This window comes from Trachurus japonicus, chromosome 15 (genome assembly GCF_045865225.1).
Source record: "Trachurus japonicus isolate A0001 chromosome 15, Traja_1.0".
In the NCBI taxonomy this organism is placed as follows: Eukaryota; Metazoa; Chordata; class Actinopteri; order Carangiformes; family Carangidae; genus Trachurus; species Trachurus japonicus.
In genome coordinates, this window is record NC_140921.1 from 24,846,663 (window position 1) to 24,866,511 (window position 19,849).

The window sequence follows — 19,849 nt, forward strand, 5'->3', positions numbered from 1 at the left end:
GATCCATTGCCTTAGAGGAAAGATTTGACTGTTTGTACATGTATGTATGGGTAAAAACCAAAAAAAGGATGTTGAACTCACCTGCGTCTCTGACTTTGTGCAGAGCAGCTCGAGCTTTGGCGGTGGTGGGTGGAGGTGGAGGTGCTGTGGTGGTGGTGGTGGGTGCCAGTGTGGTGGTGGTGGTGGTGGCCGTGGTGGTGGTGGGTTCAGGTGTTGTAGTCGTGGGTTCCGGTGCGGTTGTCGCGGGCAGCACCGTGGTAACCACAGGGGATTTGGCCTCCTTTTGACCTGCGAGGAGACGACAGGTGGAGGCAGACGTGCAGAAGATGAATGGACGGGGAGGAAAGGAGCGTCTCCAGTAACTGCTGTGTCGTAATGCATTCTTGACATTCTTCAATAGACTACAGTGAAGCGACTCCTCGTTCAACCTGAGCGAAGTTCAGCACGCCAGAGTTGAGTGCAGGGACGACTGTCTGTTAGTCTTTGGTACCAAGAAAGATGGTGATGTCTATGTCTAGATCTGGATCACCTGTCACTGATTTCAGAGTTGTGTTATTGGTCTGTTTTGAAATATTGTAAATGAAATACTGTCTACACATGCAAAGATTTGTTCCAATACCAAGATATCTAACAAATGCACAAATAAATGCTTCACTGGGTGCTAATCAGAAATGTCCTGTCATTGTGAAACACTGTCACTTAAAGGATAAAAGATCAAAATAATCCTCCTCTCACTTGTCTTCACGTAGGTTGGTCTTGAGGGGACGTAGTCCAGGGTAGACGGGTAGATGACTCCTTTCTTGGGCTTCCCCACTGAAACACAACAGAGCCACCTGTTGGTTAAGGAGCTACTTCTACAGAACGGTGCTCAACAACATCGTTGACCTCATTACTACCTGAGACGACAAACGACTCCCTCCACTTTGGCAGGGACAGAGAGCGCACCCCGTTGGAGTTGCTGCCTTTGTAGATGCTCTGTCCTGCCATCTTCCTCACGATCACCTTTCCTCCCGTGTTGGTGATGACGCCGCTTTGGGCACAGAATTTTTTTTACATCAGATCAAATCTTCAAGAGACTCACACAAGCTTTATAGTCTCATCCATCTCTCCACCGTTTACCTGTGAATAGCTGCGTTGCAGATGCTGGAGATGGAGGCGAACACTCCTGTGCCGTAGACTTGCTGTTTAGTCTCCTTACAGTGTGCAGGACATCTGACTATGAACTCTGGGAGGTTGATCTTTCCCGCTCTGACATCGCACTCTATGTCTGGAACAGCTGAGGAAGAATCAGGGAAGAAGAGCAACGTGGTTCAGAGTGAGACAAGTTAATGTTGATATTAGCAGCTGCATACACACAGTCAGAGATGAAGTAGAATAATAATAATACAACTAAGATGTGTGGAGTACTTTGTTTGTACTTCTCTTCTTCTTTATGACACTTAACTAAATATGAACAGTCAAAAACAAGCAACCTTTGGAAATTGTTTTTTCACTATTTTCTGGGATTTTATTAATTAATCTACCACATTATCAGCAGATTCTGTGTAACACTAAAACATGAACATGGAAATGAAAGTATATTGGCTTGGCAATTCATTTTCCTCCACAGTCAAAATTGCATTATGGTTATACAGTATATATCTCAAATTATTTGGTTTTCATCTTCTGTATAAATATCATAAGAGTGCATTATGGTTTTAAAGAGAGTCGAGCGTGGTGGAGACAATAATACTGGGACTGACAGAGATTAAAGGCTTGCATGTTGATGATGTCTACCTTGCTTTGGTTTCTTGTTCTTTGATCCGTTAGGCTTGGCCCAGCAAGCGCAGGACAGGAGGAGCGCTATGGGTGAGGCAGACGGAGTTTCACATAATAGCAGACAAAGTAACACAATCATCAGCATGTTTACTGTACACACCAGACTCCCCCGCTGCCGTCTGATGGTGTGGACATAGAGAAAATTGATTGTGAAGGAGACAGCAGCCAGAGTATTTTGGAAACCTGGCACATTGTAGTCAGGGCTGATATATTTTAAAGCAGCGTACTCCTGCAGAGACACAGACGGGCTGCTCACCCAGGCAGACGGCAGTGAGTGATGCTCTGATCATGATGGGTGGTGTGCTGGTTCAGCAGGTCGGCCAGATGTCCTTGTACAACCTCAGAGAGAGAGAGAGAGAGAGAGAGCAGAATTTTCATCGTCATCTCATGGAACTCTTTTCCTGTTTCCTGCTTTCTTGCTTAAAAGTAATGCTGGACGTTTTTGTCAACATTTCTGAGTGTGACAAGTGTTGCAGAACCAACTGGAGGCAAGACAGAGTAAACTTGTGCCACTGAGATACACTTTCCAGAGATTGTTGGATAAACAGCAGGCAGGGAAACACACAAAGAGCTGCATGAGTCACATAGTGAATGTGTCCAATAAGTGTTTTTAGTGACACGTGTCACCTTGATTGTATTTCACTTTGGGTCAATGTGTCTGTCTTGTTCCTTTTGAGTCATAAAACACCGAAGGGAGTTTCTTCAGAAGTTCAACAATAAACATCTGGGCTCTGAGACAAAACTGTATGTCAATGTCCTCCCACTAATATCTGTGGACCTTTGGAGTCAGACTCAATTAGAGAGCACACACAGACGTAATTTAATGCGTAAGGAACGGGAAACTGGGTCAGATGGGCCCTTTGTTTGACACCAACAACCACATCAGACTGGGTCTGAGTTTGAAATACCGTCTATTTACAGTAGACAGACCATATCTCTCTCTGTCTGTCAAAGGTTATACCCATGTTACCGTAGGACATGAATCAAAGTTGAAGCCTGTGTTAACAAGAACACAAGAAGGTCGGTGACTGTGAGACGTCATTCCAGGTCTGTTGGGGTAATGACAACACTGCTGAGAACTAGATCAGCTCAGTCTGAGGCTTATTACAGAGGATGAACCACCACGAGAGCTGCCTCGGTCCCCGCTGGGGGACGCAGCTCCTGGCTGGGGAGGTGATGACTGAGGCCTCACTATAAACAGAGGAATGCTGCACCACCCACGAGGGCGGCGTCATGTCACTGTCACTGCCGCCGCGCACCAGAAGGTTCAGGCTGATCAAGTGCAAACATGTGATCATACAGCGACCTCTGCAACGGGGTCTGACGTGATGCACTTCTGACTGACATTTACATCTTCACCTCCAGGCTGAAAGTTACATGACGACATGACATCAATAAACATGAAGCTGACTGAAGCCGCAGCCAGCAGCTGGGAAGCTGAGCTTGGCATAATGCTAAACAAAGGTTGAATTATTCCGCACTAAGGCCTTCTGCTTATTGAGCTGATGAAATCAGTCATTTCAAAATAAAAGCTCAGGCAACCAGATGAAAAAGAATTATTCCATGACAAGTATGAATGAGTACAACACAGCCAAAGTCATTTAGAAAGAAAAAACATCTTGGAAAGAAGAAGAGCGTTTGTAGGATTAAATAATTAACATGTTATAACTTGTTTGTTTCATCTGCACAAAAACTGAAGTGAAGTGAACCAGAGAGTTGGGAGTGTGTTGCTTGGAAGTCACAAACAAACAGTCTTTTTCCTCCCAGCTTCAGAGGTGCTGGTGGGAAATTTTTACCTTTAAATGAGGCCAAGTTGGCTGTTTCTAGTCTTTACACTGCGCTGCACTTCAGACATGAGAGAGACGACTCGATCTTCTCTTCCAACTCTCGGCAAAAAAAGCAAAAAGACTTTTTCCGAAGTATTCCTTAAAAAAAAATCAAGGGTGAATCACAAACAGTCTCCTAAACAATAGTATCCTGTTCAGCATCATCTTCACATTTAAAGCACCACAACTGCTGCTGGTAGACATTAGTGTGTGGTTTAATGATGTAACTTAGTGGGATTTTTGGATTACCTCTATTTCCAAACACAATTCTCTATTGTACCTTCAAACTTAGGTTTACACAAGATAATTTCTCATGGTAGCTTTATGAATACACACAGCAAACATACTTATCATGCTAAGATAAAGATGAATACAGCAGCCATTGGTGGTGATAGGACTTCCCCTGATGCGGCGCAACATTTTTATCTGACATTCATGAGCACTGACACGATTTTTTCCACCGTGTTGTGCTTTGACAGGCAGCGAGATCACTGCTGCACACTCAGGACTACAATTTGTCCTCGCGGGGGAAGAAAGCTGAGGTTGGGAACAAGCTGGGACAGATATATACGTCTACAGTACAGGAGTCAGACCTGCAGCATAGGAGAGGTGAGTCAGCGCGCTTCACTGGAGAAAGCAAACTACAACACTGATCTGTCATTCACCTGCGAGGAAGTCTTAAAACCGTGAACACCATATTCCCCCGTCAGAGGGCCGGACTGCAAAAGAAGTCTTTGTTCTCAGCGACACTGAGGAGTCTTTTAAGAGCAGCCTGACATTACTGTAGGAAAAACTGAAGTGTGAAACAAAAGACAATAATTTCAAGACGTCTTCATTTGTGTCTCAGCTTGAGCCTCTAAATGCCTCCTGCTACAAATGAAATGCAGAGCAAATGATATCCTTTGACTAACACTGTGGGGAGTTTCCTGTACAGTAGAGGGAACACACACACCCACACACCCACATATACACGCACACATTCAACCAAAGTAACCGAAAATAAACAGAGATCTGGGATAACTTATCACATGCTCAGATGGCTTTGGAGAATGTGAGGGCTTTCAGACTCACCACTTACCACCTCCATGAATCACAGACAGGGCGGGTTATTTACTGTGTGGGTATTGTATAGTTTGCATACACCTGTGTTAAACATGAGATGAAATGTGGGTCGTACCTATAGCACATCAGCTTCAGCTGTCCTCTGTGGTGGAATCAGCTTTATTTTACACCACACTGAGCATCTCAAACATCTAATTTCAGCAGGGTGTGGACACAAATAAAACAAACCGACAACATGCCGGGAGTTAACCCTGAGAAAGTGTATAAAAGTGATTCCACAGCAGAGGATGAAAGGCTTTTTTTTCTCCTTCTTCTTCTGCAGGGACCTCAGTCACTTTGTGGAGACCCCAGCAGCTCAGACCGGTCACATAGTTTCAGGAATTAAAACGCAACTCAATTCTCACTAGAGCGTGGATTACACACACACAATACAATGTTAACTGCGATTACACAGGGCCTGGCTGTTTGGCACAAAGAAGCCCACAGTGAAATGAACATTTTCAACTACTTTTTCTGGTGCACAAACACCAGCAATTTGATAATGCATAGGTGAGAATCCCACCTGGAAGGAGTGTCACAGGTATACATACAGGGGCTATAATGCAAACAGGATGTGCAGTAGCAGCCGGCTGCATCTATTTCAAAGGCCGGCACACAGTGGGTTCTCCACACATGTAGACCACACACACCTGTGACTGCTGCACCACAGTCTGAGAGGTGCTTTTTAACCCCAAAACAGCTTCATGTGTTTCAAGCTCTCTGCATTTCAGCAACACACACGCACACACACACACATACACACATTCCTTATGTGAGGTGGCCAATGTAAATGCGACGAGGCAAAGAACCAAAGGGGACTGAGGCTGATTTGAGTATCATAACCGGCTGTGAGTTTTGTCTCACCATGCTCCAGAGAGATGGTATGCCTGCTGAAGTGAGATGGTTGTTTGCACACTCCCTGTGCCAGAGAGTGTCAAATCCCAGCTTTCACAGGTGTAAGAATGGTACTGTAAGCACAGCAGATGTGCCAAGTGTTGTAACAAGCCAACGAAAGAACCACTGCAGAGATCAGACACCACAGAGCCAACATGTCTCTACAAGGTCAGTTCTATAGCCTCTTGCTGCTGCTGCTGGGACACTATTTGTTTATCAAGCACTGAACAGGCTGAATTGCTTTAATTCTTGGCACCGGTTTCAAGTGCAAGCCAGAGCCTGTAGTCTGCTGCTGGACATACTGTAGAGGGACCACCTGTGCTTAATCAGAGTCCTTCAGACCATGCACTAATGTCAGGGAGAATACACAGAGAAATGTCAAACATAATGTTCAAGAAATTAAAGCAAAAAAAAAAAAAAAAAGGTGAGGAATTCAGCTCCAGGGCTTGTTGCTTATTACTCTTGGGAAATGAGTCATTTCAAAATAAAGGCTCAGGCAACATGGTGGAAAAGCTGGATTATTTTCCACAGATCATCAAAAAAATAAAAAAAATAAAAAAATTAGTACAGTATGAATGATTATGACAAGATTCATTCTGCGAAAAAAAGAAAAAAAAAAGAACTCACTTAGGGAAAGAGGAAGGTGCTGTTTACTAAAAGAGAGAGAAGGAGAAAATAAACAGAAAGTTGAACAAACACTGAATTTAAGCAACAGTGGCTTGTTTGGCCAGCCTGTCACATCTCACCAGCTCAGCTGAAATGAACCAGAGCCACACATCTCAAAGGAGAAAAATGAATCAAAGGTAAAAACGCACAAACCTCACGTGTCCTTGATGAAAATTCCTCAAAACGCGACTTTTACTAATAATACGCGCTTATACGCAATGATCACCAATTACGCGCAATTACGCACCATTTATAAAGTGAATAATTCACGCCACGCAGCAGAAAACACAGAGTCCTCCAGTTCACGCACGGTTGGTGGTTGCTCTGCTCAAAACCATCATCTCCGTGGGGCAGTGAAGGTGAACTTACCTCAGACGGAACAGTAATCCTCCGGGCGTTAGAAAAAGTTAATTCCCTGCGCAGTTTTCCTTTCACTCTTTCACAGAAAGCCGCTCGGACCAGCGGGTGTGTGTGCGAGCGCGGAGCTGTTCCACCTGGACTTTTACTCCTGCATGATCGGAGCGCTCATTAAAAGTGGAGAACGGGACGGGGCCAGAGTCCCCCCTGTTTGCCCGTCCCACTTCAGGCTCCCAGCGCTTCACCCAGGCAGAAGAAGATCAGTAACCCGGGGCCATCAGGAGAGAGGATGCGAGGATCTGGCTGGCACACTGCAGCGTAGCAGTGCAGACGTCTTAGTGTGCTTGACAGATTTTCTTATTAGGGTAGAAAAACACACACACGCATACTTTCATGGCTTTAAGTAGATGCCCAGGAGGAAGATTTGCTTCGCATTGGCACTTGAAGCATCTTTTCCTGTTATATAAGGAAGGGAAACCAAGCTATGGTTCTGTTCATCTGCTCTGCAACTCACTCATCCCATCTTCTTCACTGACAAATAAAACAAGCAAGAGGAGTGAGCGAAGTCTCACCACAGCAATCTCTCCTCCTCCACCAAATAAACCAATAAACACCTGTTTGGGAAACAGACACTGAAGTCACATCCACTGTCACCTTAGGGTTTGTGGCTTTAGTTTGCTGCTGCTGTGGTCTGCAGTACTTCTGCACCCCTACAGCCTCCCCTAATACACACATGCACACTTCCACACAACCACAACCACAATCCTGCTTCAACCTCTGCTGCTCTACCAGCCAGAGCCTGCTGGTTTATGCAGATTGGCACCCAAGCTGCTGCTATTATGCAGCGTGTGGATGGTTATGCTGAAGCTGCCTGCCATTTTGATTTAAAGGTCTTAAGGGCTGCTGTAAAAGGAGCTCATTGTGTGTGCGATTATGGTCTTTGACCAAAGGCAAGAGAGAGGGAAAAAAGAAAACTCACCTCAGGAACTTTTTTAAAGATTAAACCTTCATGGCTCAAGTAGATAATTGCCTATTGGTGTTGCCTGAAAAAAAAGGATCAGGTGCTATTTCAGGGTTGCTCATTTTTCTTTCAACACTGCCATTAGTGCCACTGAAAGCATGTTAAGAGAGAAAAGTTGTCCTAATTTACCACACCCATGGACTGATGGAGGAGCTTTCACAGTTTTCAGTGAAAATGCCTCCGTTGCTCCAGCCTGCTTTTGGATGAGCGCTCTGACGGATGAAGATGTAAAATGACACATTTCTACAGACTGATGGTGCTTTTGAGTTCACAGTCTGGCGTCTCCTGGCCGATGTGGGATATATGGGAGATGCGATGGCATGAGTGCTCTCATGGGCAGCAGAGGAAATGGCAGAAACTTGTGCCATGGCGCCGCATGCCTCAGCTGAGTCAAGCACATCTCAGCATTTCCAGATGTTATTGTGCATCTATTGTCTCGCTACATTGCTGGCTCCACATTTCAGATGGATACACAGGAAATGAAAAGTCTTGTCAACACATGTGAAACAGAAAATAATTTATTAACACAACTTTCACATAAAGTTCATTAACATGGGTAAGACCAAAAAATATAAAAAATACTCTCAATCTCCCCTTGTAATTCTGGTGTGGGGACAGTCCTCAGAGCCTGTCACACCAGTACTCTGATGTTTCAATGTGTGAGGGCACATCAATGTGGAAGACCCCCTGTGGGTCAGATGGAGGTGTGTGAGGAGGGCTGTTGACCCCTGAGTCACTGTCAGGATTGGTTTGGCTCAGCTGTGCCGCTGCGTATTTTGCCTCCAGCTTCTGTAGATAAAGCGGTTCGGGCGGTGGCGTTCTCTCCGCCTTGGGTTTGATGTTTTTAAAGTGCTGCAGACGCACCACCTCTTTGCGCTCTCGCGTGCATGGCAGCAGCACAGCCACGTCCTGGCGGAATTTGGAGCTCATGCCGAAGTAGATGAGCGGGTTGTAGAAGCTGGCAGACTTGGCAAAGAGACGGGTGATAATGCTGGTTGTGCTTGGCACATGGAAACCCCAGGCTGACCACATAGACACCACTGCATATGGCGACCAGGCCATGATGAAAGCAGTGCAGATTACAATGGAAATCTAGAGAGGAACATGAGGGAACAATTACCAGGAGACGAATTATGTCTTATTTTTTCTTTTACAATCAAGTATTTCCAACTAAAATCTATTTTTGTTTCTCCAGTCGCTTACCCTCGTGACGTCCCGCTCCACCTTCCTTTGGCGGGCGGTGAGGAAACCGTCAGCTGACATGGCATTAGCGCTCTTCACTGTCTTGATAATGGAGACGTAGGAGAAGAGCATGATCAACACGGGGGTGAAAAAGCAGAAGATTAGGATGGAGATGATGTAAGACTTGTAGATGGTGGAGTAGTTGGCCTTGGACCAGTCCACCTCACAGGTGCCGTAACCTCGATCTGGGGGAACAGAAGACACAAAAGTCAGATCAGGGCTTGAATTTCTCTCTTCTGTTTGCTCAGTGTTTGGAAACAGACCTGTGTAGCTGCCCCAGCCCAGCACCGGAGCAACAGACCAAAACATTGCTCCAGTCCAAATGCAGATGAGTGACACAGCGATGGTGTTTATGTTGACACAGAAAGCTGCAAAAACACACACAAAAACAACAAAAGCAACATGAACATAATATATTCCCATAATCGTGAAAGAGTTGTTTGACTGTGTGCAGTTTAAAAGGGTTAAATGTCCTGACTTTGGCAAACATGGGACAGAAAAAGTGAGAGGCACTTAAAGATCCAGCATTCTTGACTTGTTATGAATGTGACATTCTCTGAACAATGAGCTCTTTTCTTATATTGACAGCCTTTGCAAACATCTGTGACTGAAAAGAACCTCTATTGAGAAGTTCACATAGCTTTGTGTTCAGGGCAAGAAAAAGAAATCAGTCACTCTGCTCTATTTCCAGCGAGCGCTCCCATATCTTATGTCAATATAACATAACTGTAAAAGCAGTACAGTTTGTTAAAGCATGGCAGCCAACATACAGTGCCTCTGTTGCTGTTGGTTACTGGCTGCATATCTTATATTGCTATATACTATGTACTAGTTTAATCTGATGTTAATCCTAAAAATAAAAAAAACACTCACACTGTTAATTATTTCTGCTTGCTGATCAATATCTGCTGCGATTTGCAGTAGTTGCAGCTGCTGTGCGTAATACAGTTAATGATGTATACTAGTGCTCAGTTTAACCGCCAATGTGGGAAAACAGAACAGAAAAACCTACACAGGTTTATATAGGTTTTTCTTCATGAAAAACCACAAACACTGTAAACATTCCTCTCGCACACTGACAACAGAGGCAGTTGCTCAACCTAATTTCCATATAATTAAGACATTCTTGTTGCACCCAAAATAGAAAATGTCACCTCAAATTAACTTAATGACATGTTGGTGAAATGTAAATGAAATTGCTGGAGACAAGTGGTAGTTATTTCCACAGCTGAGGTCGGTAATAAGGTTTCATTAGCACTGGAAAACACACTTTTGTGTCAGATAAGAGCTGCAGGAATGTGAGTAGGGCAGAAACGCCGGTCTGACGTTTGCTACCCGTTCTCTCTCTGGAGTTCAGCGGGGGTTTGAGTTTACCTTTGTTTGGGTGACATCCCTTGATGTATCTGGTGACACTGATAACGGTCAAGGTGTTGATGCTGGCAAGGCCGAAGAGCAGCGTGAAGAAGCCATCTACCTGGAAGCAGACAGACAGACAGACAGACAGACAGACAGACAGACAGACAGACAGACAGACAGACAGACAGACAGACAGACAGACAGACAGACAGAGGTAGGTTGGTCAATCATGACATGACGTCTTTAAAATGTCTCTGAGTTGTCACTGAAGCCTCAGGGTGGGTATTGATCATTTCCCTAATTGTCCCAGAACTTTGTCTGTTGAGTTTGTTTTGCTTTGGAGATTATCAGATGGAGACAAGACGGAGAACTCTTCCTGCCTTTTGGCCAAAATGTCCAAGACCCAGGGCATTTCCCTTTTTAAAAACAATCAACATCAGCACTGATAAGCTGCATTACAATGAAAACTCTCACTAAGGTTGAATAGATTCTACTGTGAAATCCACAAAAACCAGGGGGAGAAAAAGTTGAACGACTGCCTAATACAATAAAACCAGGAAGCTTTTTAGCATTCAATCCATTATTTGGGAAGACAATCTTTTAATACCAGCTCTTCTTAAAAGGAATTATGCCTCTTTGTTTCATTCTGGCTCTGACTGTGCAATACTCAGCTCCCCGCTGTGCCATTTCCAGGTGACTTGGATCTCTTAAGGTCCTCACTGATTACTTTCCTGATCTTCCTTAGTCCAAATCCTATTACTGTCACTCATCACGTTTTTTCACCCTCACATTTGGCAGATTACTCGACCTCCAATGTCTAGACACATAATTTAAACCCAGCGCTTGTCTCTTGAACATTTTCTGTTGTTTCAAAAGAATTCAGGACCAGGTGCAAACAGACGACAGCTTCTTGAAATCATCGTGATTACATCCTCATGGCTCATGTGGACGAAGAGTGTTTCATCTCTGGTTTGGCTCACAAGAAAAGATGTTGCAAATTTTGGACAAGTCTCATACGAGTCGTGGTTTCAGATCAGAGCATATACGTACACCCTGTACAGTGGCCTGACTGTTCTTCCTCTGTATTCTCCTTTGCAACATCAAAAGGTATACGGCTCTATCATATTCACTGATATTCTGTCCCATAGGGTGCAAAACACCAGGATCTGGCCCAGCTTGCAACTGTTCATGTCCCATCATGCTCCATGCAGTAATCTGCTAATGCTTCTCACATGCCTGTCTCATTCACCTTCCTGTTCCTTCCCTACTCTGTTTCTGTCACTTCTCACTTTTCCCTCTTTTACTTCCCTCCCTTTTCTGAGAGGACGGTGAAACGAGGGGGACCCACTGCTATCCCAATATTTCTCCTTCACCTGAAAACCAGAGATTGGATGTCTGAGCGATGAGATCATCTCAGTGGCTGCACTGAAGTCTAAAGGTGGCAAAGCTTCATTTACAGTGTCTCCACCGCTCGGGCTTTCGGGTTTCGCTTCTGAGATTTAAAGTGTTTGAGTTACACCAGCTTGTTTTCACATGATTCCTCAGAGAGTTCACTCACTGTGGCGCGGATATCATGGTTTCCACCACAGCTAGCCTTGAGCTAGAAAAATACCCTGGATGAATTCCAAGCTAAAGTATGACAACTATTTCATTTCAAGCTGAGGCTGCAGGAGGAGGAAAACAGAAATGAACAGTAAATCTTAGTCATTACACACAACAGCTCATATTTGAATTTGAAACAAATTGCATGTCATAATTCAGCAATATAAGAGCAGGTGATTAAATGATGTAACGAATTTCCACCCTGTTGCTCTTATTTGTTTCCTGTTTGGTTGATGACAGGTGCCATGCTGCTGGTTTCTCCCATTTAAAGGTCTCCACAGTGGTAATCTTATTATAGATTTAACCTCCAGCCCACATGGCTTCCAGCATAATCCCTTGCAGATACACATTCACACGCATACTCACTCACATACTGTAAGACTTCCACAGATTCTTTTAATGTACTTCAGTAATTGGGATTGGCCCAAGAGAGCAGATGTGTGTACACATGTTTTTTTTTTTTTTTGCAACTCTGCACAGTCATCACTTTCAAACCATATCAAACCAAAAATGACTAGGATTTGACTAAGTATTGATGCTGCAAACTGCACCACAATTTAATATTTGGTGCAAAATCTGATAGGATATATACAATAGTAAACTAACCAAGTAATTATAAAATATATGTATTGTCTTAGTGCAGCTTTTACCTGGCAGGTCCAGATCCAGGTGATCAAATATCCATCATCCTTGAAGATATTGAATATCTCTAGGATCCCTCTGGAGTAGCCGAATACTGAGATACTGGCATCAGAGATGGCAAGATTTAAAGTGAGGAAGTCTGTTGGCTGAAGTGAGGCCCGTTGTCTGTGCAGGACAAATATCACTAAACTGTTTCCAAACCAGGACAGCCATCCTACAGAGAGACAAACCACATATTAATTATAATATAAAGGAACAGGGATGCATTGCAGCCCAAGGTTATGTTATGTTAACGTTTGAGTCGGCAAGTCTATCATAGAGTGTCATTTTGTATAGTGTAGTATAGTGAATATAATACAGCAGGGTTAGTCAACACAGTGGAGTTTAGTAGAGGAGACTGCAGCACAGTTCAGCAGAGTGTCCCGTGTTAGAGTCGAGAAGATTAAAATAGTAAAGTAGAGTAGAGGTGAGAAGTACAGGTGAGTGGTAGCGTAGAACAGAGGTGAGAAGTGCGTAGTTACTATTATTAGAGAGTTAACCTCTATCATTGTGTCAACTGCTAAGGTACCGGACAAAACTTCACATAGACATATAACATAAAATATGAATGAAATGTGAAATATATAATAATACAACAGAGAGGAGAATAGAGTAAGCCTTAGATAACAGTGGCAAAAAGCCAAGAGAATCCATTCCCCTTTTCTAACTCTGTCTCTGTTAGACTGATTCCCACGACTGCACTGGGCCGACAGAGAAACAGTGTCTCCATCGCAAACCAAACTGTCTGAGTGAGCAGTGGACTGGTCTTTGGAGACGAGAGCAGCAGCTATTTGTGTTGATAAGACTTAAATAATGTGTGGCTTTTTCTTGCTAGGATTTAAAGGGCTAGGTTGAGCATTTTCCCCCGACAGAATTACATTTTTGAAACCATGAGGATATATGTCATTATTTATTCATCTAAAATGTTTTTCAGCAGAGTAATAATGACCATGCTATGAGCTATGATAACTCTACTACAAAGCATAGACAATGTATACAAAATAAAACACTGCAATCCCACAATACAAGTTGTATGGTGTATGATGGTTGACTTACCCAACACTAACAAGTAGACTCCGATGATGGTCTCTCCTTGTTCGGACAGGGGAGGTTCTGTGTGCAAAGTGCTGAGGTTATTATTCCTCCATGGAATATTCACCACCTTCAGAGGAAAACCCTTCAACGTTATTTCCATGGCCTGAGTTTCGATGCATGAATCCTTGCTATCGTCTACAGTTGCTCTGCTCTCTTTGCCTTTCAGTAGACACTCAAGTAAGGATGACCGGTCACTTCATTTTAAATCCAGCTTAGACACAGTCACTAATACGTTACCACTCACTGTGCAAGTGATTGCAGCTGTAATCCTATCTATTTCTTAACTACTAAGCAGGTCGAGATTTTGGGTGGAAATCCTCAACAACAGGGAAATGTCAACCTTGTTGTTCATTTAAATTAATCTAAGTCCTATACAACTCATGTCACATGAAAACACCTTGAGGCCCATAAGCAGAGTCCAAAATACAAGGTCTAATTGTTTTGTTAAAGCAGATGTAGCCAATGGAGTTAGCAGTCCCCGCCCTCGTCCCTACGTCACCACATTCATGCGCATCCCTTGGCTGCACACACAGAGAGGACCACCCCTTTATGCCGTTCTCCTCATTGGATAAAGGTTGTAGGATACAAGGAAAGTTTTCTCCTCGGCTTACAGCAGAGCAGAGTGACTGACAGACCCGTGTTTCAGACCAAAAACTCTATGTAAGTGATTGCCGTCGGAAGATATAACTATTTAAGACTTATATTAACACAAATATTCCGCTTACTTCTGCTTTAATCATTTGTGGACAGGATGACTTTCAGCAAAAATGTATTTGTAACATAACATTCTGTGGATCTTAAAATTAACAAAAGCACTGATTTTGACTGACCTTTGCAGCTAAATAATTCACTTGACAGAAAACCTGTTTTTTACATGTAGGTTTTTCAGCAGATTAAACAAAGACCTTGCAATGTGTTAAATGGTGAAATCTAAATGCATGGGAATTTGGTTTTGTTTCCTCAATGGGCAGAAGCAGACTAATGCTTCCCTGTGCCCTCCCCATCTTGCCAAGCTAATTGGCTGCTAGATACTGTTTAAGAGTGGAATTGATCTTCTTGTCTGACTCTCTGCAGGAAAGCCACTAAGCGTATTTCCAAAACATCTTTTCAATTCAACACCTCGCCAAGGCTGCATGTTCAAATACAGGTCTAATGTCAGGAATCATGTCACAGCACAGCAGCAACAGCTGTGCACTTAACAATTTTATTGAAACCATGGGCAATCATCAAAAATGACCTGTACATTTCATTGACCTATCTACGACATTCAGTTGATCAAGGTATTCTACTGGAAAACCTTCGCTCAGTGGGTGTAAATGAAGAGTGATTAGGTTTTATGACTCTCAGGCTGAACAGTAGCCACCGACAGTATCAAGTCAAACCCCTTTAGTGTTAGTCCAGGGGTTCCACAAGGGTATATTCTTGGTCCTCCTTTATTCACCAAATACATAAACAACATGTCTCTGTGATCCAAAAATGCATACATTTTATTTCTAATCCCTTTTTATTTCTAAAGCCTGTTTTCAATTCTGGTAAAAAGAAAAAGTACACAGTCCACCCTAACATTATCAAGCCCATATCCAAATCCTTCATGGTTATCAAATTGACTGTTGCCATATTTTGTATGGACACCAGACTTTCATTTTGGAAAGAGATGCTATCAAGCAAGCATAAGACAATTTTATTACAGTTCACTCTTCTAACTCATCATAACATCTTATACTGAAAGCTTTGATAATCCTCCATAAAAAAGACAAGGCAGCAGCAGCATTGCATGTTGTTTATGTTTGAGGCTCTATTGGTAACAGTATAGGCACTTCTGCTCTCTGATTACAGCTCAATACAGGACATTTTAACATTAGATCTTGTTCACACTGGAAAATCTGGGCTCAAATACAAATGAAATTCTCCCAATACATTTTAAAAGTTGTATTGTATTACCAGTCACACCTCTATATACATTTCATAAATGTGAAACTATTCTCTCTGCCTGTGCATTATCTGTGTCTATGCGTAAACCTGATGAATTTTTTTCCACCCAGGCACCTATAGAGAAAAAAGGATCCCAATCTCAATGACTCGACCTGCAGTGGATTTAAACAAAAGTCATGGAAGCTGTTTGCAACAGTGTTGCTGTACTGTATATAGTCTGGCAACAATTTATGTCACCCGAGCCATTCAAAAAAAAATAAAAAAAATCTCTTTGTACTTTGAACATTACTCCTTCATCAGTGACTATGAGCCGGCACCTCCTCTCCAGAGACATGTTCTAGTTTTCACTAATCACTTCCATTTAGAAAAGGTCCTGTGGGTGATGACTCCAGTCCCGACTGCACTTGCTTAAATGTAAAGCTCATTCATCTAAATGTACACTGAGCCCAGAAGTATCATATTAAGTATAATTACATTAGTGTGACCTAATGCACTGACAAATTCACTGTGCTCTGATGCCAGGGTGAGAGCATCTTGCACTATAACAGCGTCCCCTGTGATTTACACTTGAAGACTCTGACACAATGAAGGCAAACACAGTCATGGGAATTACAACAACATATTGATGCAATTTTATTGATTCAAATCCTTTTGTTCTATGCAAGTGTACATTAGCACAACATCCCCCTTCCTCCATCCTTCTTCACAGTGAGCTTTTCTGTGGCAACACACCTACCGAAGGGGTAACCTGAACCGCCCCCCTTCAGTCTGCGTTTAGATCACAGTGTGCACCTTGTTTCTCTCCTCTGGCTGCCACAGAGCAGCTCTGCTGGCCCTCAGGATGTGGAGGGAAGGGCTGCTCCTGATGCCAGATGCCTCAGTGCTTCCGAGTCCTCCTCATCAAGCCCTTTCTTTCAGCCTCTGAAAGCCAGTCCGGAGAGAGAGAGACGAAGCTGAGGGAAAATTGAACCCCTGACCTCAACTGTCACCCGTCCAGCGGCAAACACTGAACCCAGTCATCGCTAACCCCCACCTTCGCCCAGAGACGCCACATAACGCAGGTTCGGCTCAGCAGTGAGCCCTGTGTGTGCAGCCCGGGGTGACACAGAGGTTTTCTGATGCCTCTGTGGTGTGAGTCTTCTTGAAGTCTTGAATAATGAGATAAAAGTTGAGGTAGGCATCATGCAGGAACAGGGCCGGCCCTAGGATTTTGGTGGCCCTAAACAAGATTTTTGTTTGTGGCCCTGCACTCTAAGCGCAAACACCAAATCACTGGTTAAAACTGAATACAGACGTGTTTATGCCCTCTGAGGTTTGAGGCAATTTCCTCGACTTTTACATATTTTCTTAAATTGATCTTTTTAAGATACTTGCAGATGTAACAATACTCAAGTGTTTTATGTCTAAATATTAGAACCTCCGCTGTAAGCACACTGAGGCCAGTTTGTCCTAGAACACTGTATAAAGAAATAATTTAGGCCAAATGCTGGAAATTTGAGGTCTGCCTTTTGAAAAAAAATTCAAATCCCTTGTGAAAACACACCTTCAGTCATGAGAATGAACTGTTTTTTGGTGCTTGAAATATGATATGAATACAGTAATAGATAAGTGTAGAAAACAAGTCTAAAATGAAATTTTGTAAGATTGCTTTTTGAGCACAAATGTTGTCATTCTGCCATTCTATTTTCACCAAATGTCTCAAATGTGAGATAAAAGAAGCTGAATATTGACTTCATGTGGCCCCCCACGTAACGGCTGTGGCCCTAAACAACCGCATAGAGTGTTTATGCCAGGGGCCGGCCCTGTGCAGGAACCTCCCAGTACAACCAAGCCTCTACTGGGCGATAGGGTCAGATGTTTAAGTATTCACAGCATGACAAGTCATATTGTTTGTAATGCAAAGTCATGACATTTTTGTTAATGTAAATTTTCATTAATGGTCCTCATACCTACATCCTCTCAGAGAAAGTTAGAAGATAAGACTGTTTTGGCAGCAAGTGAGCAGCGTTTGTCGTGCCATCAGTGTTGATGACAGCTGCTGCTGAGATTACACTGCTAAGCTGAGTGGTCGCAGTCCAGGTAAGAACCTGCATTCAGCAGGTTTGTGGCTGGCCGACTTCAGGAAAAGCAGTCTTACACATCTTTGCGTTAAGAGGGTTGCTCAGCAAAGCGGTTACGTGTACCGCGCACTGTACAATGCTCAGGTGTCAACACATCACAGGAAGACATCAAGATTAGCTTAACTCCTGCTTGTATGCTTTGGCAAGTGTGTGCGTGAAGCTTGGCCATCACAGCGGAGCCACAGTAGGCCACTGTATCATTAGGCTTATGATGATTACACTCTCTCCCTCTCTCTCTCTTTCTCTCTCTGTGTCAAGTGAAGTCTGGGATGTGAGGTTAAAAGCTCACAATTTTCCAAATGGAAAATCACAGACACAGATACTATTATGGAGGTGTGTGTTAAAGGCTACGATCTGTCTGAGGGCAACAAAGCCTCTCTTCACAGAGGACATACACCAGGTCAAGAGACCAATACAGGATCTGCTTAAAAAAAGGTCCACACACTTTCTCTCTCCCTGTCACTGAACGAGAGGCACAGGCACCTCTTGTATGAAGGCTCCACACAGTATGGAGGTAAATGGCTTGCCTGTCATTTTTTGGGTCAAACTGTGCATGATTTTTTTTTTGTAAAGGACGTCTCTCACTGCGTTACATTTTTCTATGCTTCCTTGTAGCCATTGCAGCTACTTAAAGAAACAAAATCTCAGCCAACTTGGTCTATAGTGTCTACAGAACATTTGACATGAATGAGAATCTTACCTTATACATACTGTCTTGAAAATGGCTGGTCGGATTTGACAGCTAACAAGACACCCGTCAACCTTTTGCTCATTTTCACAAACAAGGGAGCTAATTTCAAGGAGCGTCCAGCTGGCCGACAGGTGAACAGTAACGATACTCCATAAACCACCTCTGCCCTTAGACCATGTTCACACCCCCTTCTCAAAGAGTTTGAAACTCTTGGGTCTATCAGTTCACAATAGTGAGAAATTTATTGTTTTTTGCCAGAGGGCAACATGTTACTCTTCAAGCTTGATGACAGAGTGTTGCATGTGAGTCCATGGGAAATCTCTACATTCCAGTGATGTCATTTGGATGAGGTGGATATTAGACATGATGTGTCAAGACCAGGACAATGTGATGTTTACTCCACAGATTTTTAGTACAGCTCTTAGATTTGTGAAATGCTCCTCTCAAGTCAAAGTTTTCTGAAATCCCTCATAGAAGCCCACAGCTCAGGCAGCGACTTTACCTCAGGTACAAAGACTGGACTGTTTTCCTCTTCCCTCTTGCACCAAAACAGTTCTGTGCCTCGACAAGGAGAGCCTGCAGCCACATATTGTTGCCTGAATATAATTATTTAAAAGCAAGTGCATGGTGTTACAGAGGTGTAGTTTTCTGTCCAGCTGGGCTTTATGAAATTGCTCACAGGAAAAGAGCACTTTATATTGCTGGTCTTATCTGCAACTATTATATTCAGGAGAAAGAGGCTGCACTGTTGTTTGAAACACTTTTTGGATAATACCTTATAATAAACCCCATAGGAACAGAAGATGAATGGTTCAGTATGCATTTAAAAGCAAGTGAACACAGCCTCTGTGTGGAGCAGTGTGGATTCGTTTTGTGGCTCAAGATCTTTGGCTCTGAACCACATGCAAACATTTATTTGGGCACTGGGTCCACTTTGCAATTTCTCTGCCAGAGTCTGTTTGTTTAAGCAGGTAACTTATGTAAGTAGGTCTCATTTAGAGTCGAATACACGCCTTCCCCCGAAGGGGTCTGTACATCAGTCTTGACACGAGGAGATATTTTGCCAAAATACAGACACGGAAATGTAAAATCCGCAAATAATACGCTACATCCTGTTGGGATGTGGACACAAACGGATGCAGAAAAATGCATATTTTCCAGGGGAAAACTGAAGCACACTCAAACTTTCGCAGGATGGGGCGGTGCGTGGCGCAGTGGTTAAGGCGGCCGCCCCATGTAGAGGCTATAGACCTCACCACAGGCGGCCCCGGTTCGAATCCCACGTTGGGCAGCCCTTTCCTGCATGTCATTCCCCCTCTCTCTGCCTCCTCCTTTCCTGTCTATCGCTACTGATCTATCAAATAAAGGCAAAAAAGCCAAAAAATATACTTGAAAAAAAAAAAAAAAAACTTTCGCAGGATTTCCAAAGATCTTTAAACTGACGCCC

At 43.3% G+C, this 19,849-nt stretch overlaps 2 protein-coding genes across 8 annotated transcripts in view; both read right to left on the bottom strand.

Annotated features, from left to right (window-relative positions):
* Positions 1 to 19,849, bottom strand: part of vit (vitrin) — a 66,245-nt gene that overhangs the window by 12,957 nt on the left and 33,439 nt on the right. For 6 of the 7 annotated variants that reach the window (XM_085800731.1, XM_085800730.1, XM_085800727.1 and 3 more), the window contains exons 1-7: positions 6,675 to 7,203; positions 2,075 to 2,157; positions 1,777 to 1,842; positions 1,120 to 1,276; positions 897 to 1,030; positions 736 to 813; positions 82 to 288 (exon numbers count right to left, since the gene is read on the bottom strand). In XM_085800731.1, the coding sequence (XP_085656857.1) occupies positions 82 to 288; positions 736 to 813; positions 897 to 1,030; positions 1,120 to 1,276; positions 1,777 to 1,842; positions 2,075 to 2,108 (676 nt within the window). In that variant the 5' untranslated portion in view covers positions 2,109 to 2,157; positions 6,675 to 7,203. Of the gene's footprint in view, positions 1 to 81; positions 289 to 735; positions 814 to 896; positions 1,031 to 1,119; positions 1,277 to 1,776; positions 1,843 to 2,074; positions 2,158 to 6,674; positions 7,204 to 19,849 lie in introns of those variants that run through there. The other variant, XM_085800726.1, reaches the window with a different exon arrangement.
* LOC146973784 (opsin-5-like) lies at positions 8,186 to 13,854 on the bottom strand. Its single transcript, XM_085800718.1, has 6 exons — positions 13,621 to 13,854; positions 12,534 to 12,739; positions 10,300 to 10,399; positions 9,189 to 9,293; positions 8,887 to 9,110; positions 8,186 to 8,775 (listed from the first exon to the last, which is right to left on the bottom strand). Exons 1-6 carry the CDS (start codon positions 13,757 to 13,759, stop codon positions 8,305 to 8,307), a joined length of 1,245 nt encoding a protein of 414 aa, XP_085656844.1. The 5' UTR covers positions 13,760 to 13,854; the 3' UTR covers positions 8,186 to 8,304.

Bases quoted from the DNA above. Each gene is read 5' to 3' on its own strand.
- LOC146973784 (XM_085800718.1), bottom strand. From the start codon at position 13,759: ATGGAAATAACGTTGAAGGGTTTTCCTCTGAAGGTGGTGAATATTCCA. The intron at 9,294-10,299 runs GTAAACTCAAAC...GTGTTTTTGCAG, and splicing joins GGGATGTCACCCAAACAAAG to CTTTCTGTGTCAACATAAAC. The intron at 9,111-9,188 runs GTCTGTTTCCAA...CTGTTCCCCCAG, and splicing joins GGGCTGGGGCAGCTACACAG to ATCGAGGTTACGGCACCTGT.